Genomic DNA, 9751 nt, shown 5'->3' with positions numbered 1-9751 from the left:
TTCAGCAGTGTTCGATAGCTATGATCTAGCCGCCACAATCCCAGAATGTGTCTGTATGGGTGGAACAGCTTCGTATAGACTTCTCGATAAGACATACCCCTCCTCACCTGGTTCGGCAAGCTTTCAGGAACGCCAAACTCCTCCCGGCAGCGCCGTCTCCAGATGCTGTCAATGTGCAGGATGTGGTGGAATTTGGTGCAGGCCTGGGCCAGGCTGGGCAGGTCGGTGCCGGGGAGCGAGGCGAAGATCTCCACTAGCAGCTCGGGAGGCAGGTCCTGCAATGAGAAGTGTGGGGGCAACATGGGGCTCGAGATTCCTCCACTCCCCGCACAGCACCGCCCTGCCACGTCCGCCTCGAGGTGCTTTTCTGCCAGGGCTGGCTTGCCTTCAGCTGCTGCCTTCTCAGCTGGGCCCTGGCACTCCTGACAACACCGCTTGCCCTTGGCCACTGCTGTCTCAGATGGGCGCTTGCGCTTCTGAGGACACCGACATCCCCGCGAAGAGCCCACGCGGCAGAGGCAAGAGCACTGCTCCATGCCTCCACACTTAACAGCCACCACAGAGTGGGCTGCCACCCCTCCGCAGGGTTTTAAGCTGGCTGGGTCCGCCCTAAAGTCCAGCCACGCCCCCCAGGGCCTAGTCACGCCCCCTCAGAGAGGAGCCAATTGTAGGACTTTAAACCCATACCCATTAACAGTCGCCTCCCTTTCCCAGTGCCCCCTCCCTGTCCTCCTGCCCTAGCCCCAGGCAGTCACTAATCTGCTTTCTGTAGGGAGATGCCTTCAGGGATATGCCTGTGGGGGGTGGGGCATTTCACAGAAATGCAGTAAAGAAAACACACAACTGTGGTACATTCTACACAATGGAATACTACGCTGCAGTAACAAAGAAGGAACTCTTGCCATTTGCAACAGCATGCATGGAGAGTATTATGCTAAGTGAAATTAGCCAGTCATAGAAAGATAAATACCACATGATCTCACCATTTGTGGAATACAGAGAACAACATAGACTGATGAACAGGGACAGATCCCAATTCTTTCCATTTTAAAATGAAATGCTGAGTAAAGTGTTCTTGGTTGCAGATTCTGCCTTTACATCACTTTGAATATTTTGTGCCAATATCTTCTGACCTGGAATGCTTATGTTGAGAAATCAGCCATTGATCTTATGGGAGCTCCATTGTAAATAATTGTCTTCCTCTTGCTGCTTTTAAGATTCTCTCTTGTCTTTAACTTTTGCCATTTTAATTAGAATGTGTCTTGGTATGGGCCTCTTTGGGTTCATCTTGTTTGGGACTTTCTGCACTTCTTGGACTTGTGTGTCAATTTTCTTCACCAGGTTAGGAAAGTTTACAGTCATTATTTTTATTCTTTTTAACCTTTTTGTAAAAATAATTTAATCCTCGCTCAAGGATATTTTTCCATTGATTTTTAGAGAAAGTGGAAGAGAGAGAGAAAGATGGAGAGTAATATCAATGTGAGAGAAACACATTGATTGGTTGCCTCCTGCATGAGCCCCAACCAGGGTCCAGGTGCAGGAGGAGCCCACCATCGAGGTATGTGCCCTTGACCAGAATTGAACCGGGGACTCTTTGGTCCACAAGCCGATGCTCTATCCACTGAGCCAAACTGGCTAGGGCTTCAGTCATTATTTCTTCAAATTGGTTCTCAATCCCTTGCTCTCTCTTTCCTCCTCCTGGTACTCCTGTGACTTGTCGGAGACCACCTACCGTCTTCACTAGCAGAGAAGAGTAGAGACCCCTAAACGCTGGTGACCTTTGAAGCCCTAACAAAGGTTGGAGCTGTGCACCACCTAGTTAATCTAGATAATGGTAGCTGAAGCAACCTCCCCACCTTTAATCATGTAAATCCTTATTGATAAGATAGTCTTCCTATTACTGGAAATTGCCTGTGGGTCGGCTAGTCTGTGTGTTACTGGAACTTGCCTGCCTAAGGGCTATGCTATGGGTGTATCCCAGATCAATAAAAGGTTGGTTCGGCCTGAGCACCAGAGGAAGTCCTCCTCCTTGAGTTGGACTTGCCTTCCTGGTCCCCCAATATTTCCAAATTATCTCGTGTCTTTTCTCTTTCATTTGTGTACGGCTCCTCTTCCAGACCCGAACGCTGAATCACACAGGACGTGGAGGGAAATACACTCAACAGTGACTTGTATGTTGTTATACTTCATACTATTTTGTTTTGTTTTGTTTTTGCTGCTGTGATTGGGTGTTTCTTACACTTTGCCTTCCAAATCACTGACTGGATCAACTGCCTCATCCAACCTACTGTTTATTCCTCCCAGCATATTCTTCTTTTCAGTTATTATTGTTATGCCCAGATTTCAGGATCCCCAAAGGACCACCAGAGAGCCAGCCAAGTCTGATGCAAAAACAAAAGAGTCTTTATTCGAGCTAGCTTGAGCTCCCCACCCACCACACTCGCTGATGCAGTGGCAGGAGGCAGAGAAAGAGAGCGAGCTCTGTGTGGAGAGGGGTTTTATAGGGGGGTTGGAGTAAGGGGAGGAGAGAGGACTGTGGGCCCTGCTGATTGGCCAGGCTCAATTCGGTGTCTTGTTACACAGGATGTGGTCGTATCTATGGCACGCACTTCCCTTGATTATCATTGGTTAGTTTAAAGAAATCCTAAGTGTGGCTAGCAGAGGCTTGGGCTTCCTGGAAAAAGCTCCTTGCTGAGCACATGGCTAATGGCTGCTGCCTAAAAATGGAGGATCCGGGGTAAGATGGAGGGCATAGCCCTCGCCCTGGGGCAAGATGGAGGGCGTAGCCCTCGCCCTTTCAATTATACTCTTCATTTCTGACTGGTCATTTTATAAGGTTGCTATGTCCTTTTTCATGCTGCTTTAATTCTAATTAAGTTCCATATAGTTCTCATTAGGTTCCTTGAGTATCCTTAAACCATTTCTTTGAACTCTATATCTGATTAATTGCTTGCATCCATTTCATTTAGCTCTTTGTCTGGAGATATCTCTTATTCTTTTATTTGGGGCATGTTTCTTTGTCTCCCCACTTTGGCTGCCTATTTGTGTTTGTTTCTATGTATTAAATAGATCTTCTATGACTCCAAGTCTTCATGGGGTGACCTTATATAGTCTAGTGAGGGTCTAGTGACATGGTCTCCTTGATCACCTGAAATGGGTGCTCCAGGAATAGCATCTTGTGTGGGTTATGTAGACCTTCCTGTTGCAATTGAGTATTGGTTGCTATTGGCCTGTCCATATGTGGTGTCAACTCTCAGGCTGGCTGACTGTGAGGATCAACCCCTACCACAGTGTACTAGTATAAGCTCTTGTGCAGGTGCTGACCATACAAAGCCAAATTCACCTCAGCAGGGTTTGGTGCCTGCCAAGATCTCCCTTTGGATCTTGTGAATGCCACTTGTGAAGCTAATTGAATCCTTCTCTGATGGTGCAGGCAATGCCAGTCACTGCTTGTGACTGGCCCTGGGCAACATGTTTGGAGCTACAAACACTTTTTGTGGCTGCCTCTCCTGAGCCATGGTGTGCACAGGAAAAACCAAGCTTCCCATTAAGGCTGGCTTTTACCCACACCAGACCTGGAGAGAGGTAGGAAAGTCCCGAGGCACTCCGAAGTCCACCTCTGCCTGCTTCCACCTGCCAGCTGCTTGTCAGGCTCAGGCACCGAAAGAGCCTGTCCAGGTCTCCTCCTTGATGAGGGTCGGGAGGCACTTAACTCAAACCTAGAAAAGCAAAAAGGACATTTTATGAGCTCATATCACCAAAACCACATGCAGGATCAGGCACTGGATCTCTCTCTTGCCTTTACTTTTCTTTGAGCACTAATGCCTTTCCTACTCATGTTGTGCAGGTATTCTCCACTCAGTGGGAAAATAGCCATTGACGATTGCAAGTTTACCTCTTTCCAGGTTTATGACTTCAGAGGCAAAAATGGCTTCTCCTTCCAACTTCAGAGTAAAGAAACACAGGGGAAGACCCAGGTATATCCCATGTGGCCCCCCCTGACCTATCTTGCTGGCTTGAATGTCCAGACCTGAATTAACTGTTCATCTCTATAGCCAAAAAGCCAGGTCTCTGCAATAGCAGCCCCACCAAAACACAAGTAAAGGCAGAAAGGGATGGTTATTTTAAGATAGGGTGGGAAGCATTGTTAGTAGATTAAGGAATACAGAGCAGACAAAATAGCAGGTATCCACTACACCGATGACATGTATGCAAATAATTGAGCTTGTTAAAATGTGGATTGTGGTTCAAAAGGCCTGGGGCAGGTCCTGAGGTCCTATATATCTAAACATTTCCTTTCCACAGCCACAGCCCATGCTTTAAGTAGCAAGGCACTAACTAACCTTTCCATGCATTGCCCACAACTATCTAATGCAGTCGATGCTCTAAAGCAGTGGTTCTCAACCTTCCTAATGCAGCAACCCTTTAATAATTGTATATGTGTTTTCCGATGGTCTTAGGCGACCCCTGTGAAAGGGTCATTTGACCCTCAAAGGGGTCGCGACCCACATGTTGAGAACCACTGCTCTAAAGCATTGGGCTCACCCACAGGGACAGACGCAATCTCACATGCTTGTCTGAGTGCGGTGCCCTCTCAGGGCCGGCTGTGTCCCGTCACAACACTGAAATAGCAGAGGTGTTGCACGTCAGGATCGAGACATAATGGCAGAACTTTGTGATAAAAACACTTTACAATTTCATAGCACCTTCCATTCCAAAGTGTTTCAGAAGCTATATACATTCAGCACCACAGAAAGATGATAGAGGCAGGTTTGGGAGGGGGAGGGAGAAGAAGGTGATGAGGGATGGAGTGGGGTTGGAGGCATATAAGCCAAGGACAGTGGGGCATTTCTCTGTTAACGGCAACACACCACTAAAAATATTTTCAGAAAGGAAAGAGAACTAAAATCTATAAGGTTCATGCTTAACCAAAGATACTGCATAGTTTGATGTTCAGAATTATTTTCTCAGTAAGTTGCCACTGGTTATAGGTACTCTGAGCACAGAGGAAAAGGAAAGAAAATCTGAAATGAGCTAAACAAACACAAAGATTAAAAATATTACCAGGAAATCTATAAAGTCTGAATCTAGTAACTCCAGCTTGTATAGGCTATGTCGGTCTTCTTAATTAAATAATTAAGTCTTAAAATCCTAAAGGGCATCTTTCCATCACGTACTCTCTGGCACAGGAAATAGCCTTTTGTTTGCAAAGCATTTAGTAAAAGAACTGACTTTTCTAAGCATGACAGAATGTGAACATCTAACTTAACCTTACTACATCTGATGACAGTATGGGTAGTTCATATATGTTCTGGGGGCGGGGGGGAGTTACTTTATGACAGAGCTTAGAAATGGAAACTTTTCATGACTCCTAGAGTGTTTGCCTTTTTTAAAAATCCATTTTCTAGCGTGGCTGTTTCCCATTTGTAACCAGGGACTCCTGGGAGCTTCCATGAACTTGGAAGGAGTTCTAAAGTTCACTTCTTCTGCCTCCATGCAGCTGATAAATGAAGACCCACGAGTTCCCACAAGACAGTTTCAAAGAGTCCGTGCTCCAGGCAGTATGTGGCCACCTGCCAGGGAAGCACATACCAAATTAAAAGGGCAAGGAGAGAAATCCTTTGGCTAGTTCATATCTCTTGGGGTTTCCAATGAACTCATTGCATTTGTCTCCCTTGTGAAATGTTTTGGTAAATGAGCTTATTTATGAACATTCACAAAACCCTCCAGATAACAAAGAAAAAGAGAGCAGAGATTCTTAGACCAGAAATCCATCTTTCCGCTTCCTTTTATTCACTATCCTCCTGGTGTTTCTCCTCCCACTTTCACTTGAGACAAGGTGGTGAGACCTTCTTCAGCCAGAAGATAACTGGCTGCTCCATCAGGAGCATGTAATCTTTATCAGAGAGAAAATCGTGCTACTCAGAAAGCCCACAAAGGTATTTCCCAGCATACATATTTTCTTTATCATGGAAATCCTCATTTTCATGAGAAAATACATTAGAATGACCGGTCACTCTTGTGGCTTTACTCTGTCATTTTGGGCTCCTGGCAAAGTTTTGCTCGAAAGCCTATTTTTATAAATGGTGGGAAGTAACTGATGCAGCTGGTTATCTCTCAGGATTCTGTCAGTTTCACAACTGGAAACGCTGCTGCCACGATCACTCCAAAGGAGGGTGGTGGTGACGTGTAGGCTTCAGATAAGGATTTACACTGAGAGGCCAGCTCCAGAAACAACACAAGAGATTATGGGCAGGAGACAGGCAAGGGAAAGGTACAGTCATAAAATTAGAGTTAATGCAATCTTGAAGATAAATGACTATGTTCCATTTCAGCCTGCTGTACAGTCAATAATAGCATAGGAACAAGACTGAGTATATACCTTGTGAGTGGTAATAATCTAATATGCTAGCTTGGAATGAACAATATAAAAAGAAAGGATCGCTACTCGTTAAATGGAATGTTTTAAGCAATGGAGTGTTTGGAATTCTATCCTCATTTGACTCATCATTTGAAGTACTGATAGTCTGTTCACTTCTCAAAAGATTTGAGGTGGCTCACATTTAACTAATGTCAACCGCATGAATATGAACCCGGGCACAGTTCTGGGAATCAGGGATTTGGAGTAATCAAAACAAGTATGCCTCTACTTCTTGACCTTACTATCTACCACTGTTCTCTAGTGTAACATGGAGAATAGACTACTGAAACTGGAATAGTACTATTCAGACCTGTATGGCCATTGCATCATCAACCACCAGTTGAACATCTACTTATTGAGTGGAGGTGTTTCATTTAATAAAAAGTTACCACACCCATCTTTCTATTCTAACAAGTTTTCTTCTGCTGTCTGAGTCCACATTCCTCAAAGACACTTTAACACAAATAATAAAATATTTTAAGAGCTCAGATGAACAGTTAAGTGCAAGGCAATTTAACTACATAAACATCACTATTTGTCCTGAAGTGTAAAACGCATCTTGTTGTTCCCCAAAGCTAATGAAGACATGGCAACCACCCTTGGGTTGTTTATAATTGCATTCAAGAGATATTTACAGAAGAACACGAATAGAAATAGAGTTCTGGCCAGTTTTGCTCAGGGGTTAGAGCATTGGTCCTGGGACCAAAGGATCATGGGTTCAATTCCCAGTCAAGGGCATGTACCTACCTCAGTTGCAGACTTGATCTTCAGCCCTGGTCGGGGTGTGAATGGGAGGCAGCCATTGATGTGTCTCTCTCAAATGGGTGTTTTTCTCTATCTATCCCCCTCCTCTTTCTCTAAAAAAAATCAATGGAAAAAATATCCTCAGATGAAGATTAAAATTTTTTTAAAGAATAGAAAGCAGAATAAGGTAGACAGTGCATAGAGGTTTAAACTTAGCTCTAGGTGCATGTGGGATCAAAAGGCTAACTTTAGCAGGACAGCTAGAGAACATACCTACACAAGTTGAAGTTTCAAGAATGCCATGAAGAATGAATGGATCTTATCAGTCGTGTTGGGTGAGGGCAGAAGAGTGCAACAGTTAACTGGCAATACAAAACGATGGTCATAATTCTGGCATTCTCTTACTAACTGCATAACTATGAGTGAATAACAAAAGTTTCTCATTTGTAAGTGGTACTAAAAAGAGTACATCATAGAGATGTTATGAGTATTAAATAAGATAATTCACATAAAGTATTTCACAGTGCCTGTTACATAGTATTCTATAAGCATTAGTTTTTATTATTATTATGCAGTAAGAGTGGAGGATGGAAAGCTGGGAAGCATATATTATGTTCAAGGAATAGCTGAAGAAGTGCACAGGGCTTATTGAAAAGGAAGGTTAAAGGATAGATTGTTAAGAGCCTCAAAATACAAAAAATGTAATATAGTTTTTATTACGTAAGAAACAAGAATTTTGGCCAGTTGGTTGGAGCATCATTCTATTTACCAAAAGGTCACGGGTTCAATTCTCAGTCAGGGCACATAGCCAACTTGCAGTTTTGATATTCGGTCAGAGTGCCTATCTGGGTGAATACGAGAGGCAGTCAACTGATGCTTCTCGCTCACATTGATGTTTCTCTCTGTCTCTCTCTCTCTCTCTCCCCCTTCCTCCTCTCTCTAAAATCAATTTTAAAAAACATCATTGGATAAATATTTTAAAAATTATTTCTAATTTAAAAAAAGCACTCAAGGGTTTGAAGTAAGGGAGCAAGTGACCTAACTGGGTCATAACTAAACTGTTTCTCCCTTACCAGTTTTAAGAGAGCAAGACAAACTACATGTCACTTTTCAATGCACACTTTCTGTTTACTTTTAAAAAATAATATTGTATCAGATAATGAAAAAACTAAATAACCATCTATGGAAATATTATATGTTACCAATAACTGATAACATGGACACTGAGGGCATCTTAATCAGAGTATATCTATATATATAAAAGCCTAAACGACTAACCGATGCGTCAACTGGTTGCTGTGACACACACTGACCATCAGGGGTTAGATGCTCGACACAGGAGCTGCCCCTGGGTGGTCAGTGCACTCCCACAGCTAACCTCCTGTGGCCAGACAACCTCCCACAGTCCCAACCTCCCATGGCCCCTCCACCTGGTTGGCCAACCAACCTCCCGTGGTCCCTCTCCACCCCCCTCCTCCGCCAGCCAACCTTTCGCTGCCCCTCTCCCCCCACTGGCCAACCTCCCGTAGTCCCTCCCCCCAGCTGGCCAACCTCCCATGGTCCTTCCTCCCAGGCTGGCCAACCTTCCCCCCCCCTGCCAGCCACTCCCTCCATCCCTGATTGGCCCCAATTGCTGGCCAGGCCAAGGGGACCCCCCCCCAACCCATGCACAAATTCGTGCACTGGGCTTCTAGTTATAAAAATAAAAAACTATTAAGAGTAAACATTTATTAAGTACTATTGTGAACTGGGCTCAGCTATAACAGTTTTATATGTACTAAGTTCTGTAGCACTCAAACAACCCTATGTAGTAGGTATTTCATTATCATATTTTACAGATAAGGAAACTAAAGCACAGGAAGATTTTGTAATTTGCTCAAGATCACAAAGCTGGTATGTGGGAGAGGTGAGATTTGAAAACCCAGGATATATGGTTCCAGAATCACCAACCATAATATATCCCCAAAATTTAATAACACCAATTGCTTATCACATTATATTTTATACCAGATTTATTACCTATTCCCTTTATGTAAACATTTTCTAAATCTTTGACATTTTTTCTTTTTTTTAAGGTATTAAATATGTGTCCTTATCCTCCCATTGCCCCCCACCTGGCACCCCACTCCCATTCATGCGCTCATGCCCTGTTGTCTGTGTCCATTGGTTATGCTTATATGCATGCATGCAAGTCCTTTGGTTGATCTCTCCCCCTTCCCACACCCACCCCTACCTTCCCTCTGAGGTTTGACGGTCTGATTGACACCTCTCTGTCTCTGGATCTGTTTTTTATTCTCATCAGTTTATATTGTTTATTATATGTGATAAATGAATGTGATCATGTCATATTTATCTTTCTCTGACTGGCTTATTTCGCTTAGCATAATGCTCTCCAGTTCCATCCATGCTGTTGCAAATGGTAGGAGTTCCTTCCTTTTTACAGCAGCATAATATTCCATTGTGTAGATGTACCACAGTTTTCTAATCCACTCATCTGCTGAAGGGTACTTAGGCTGTTTCCAAATCTTAGCTATTGTAAATTGTGCTGCTATGAGCATAGGGGTGCATATAACCTTTCTGATTGGT

The 9751-nt window shown here is 43.8% G+C and overlaps 1 protein-coding gene across 1 annotated transcript in view; it reads right to left on the bottom strand.

Annotated features, from left to right (window-relative positions):
• The window catches only part of LOC102767752 (F-box only protein 31), a 6743-nt gene extending 6207 nt beyond the window's left edge, over positions 1–536 (bottom strand). The window contains exon 1 of the mRNA XM_006759016.1: positions 108–536. Within this exon, the coding sequence (XP_006759079.1) occupies positions 108–536 (429 nt within the window). The remainder of the gene's footprint in view (positions 1–107) is intronic.
• Between the last annotated feature and the right edge of the window lie 9215 nt (positions 537–9751).

Source organism: Myotis davidii, unplaced genomic scaffold, assembly GCF_000327345.1.
Source record: "Myotis davidii unplaced genomic scaffold, ASM32734v1 scaffold1353, whole genome shotgun sequence".
In the NCBI taxonomy this organism is placed as follows: Eukaryota; Metazoa; Chordata; class Mammalia; order Chiroptera; family Vespertilionidae; genus Myotis; species Myotis davidii.
This window is presented reverse-complemented; position numbering and strand designations above follow the sequence as displayed.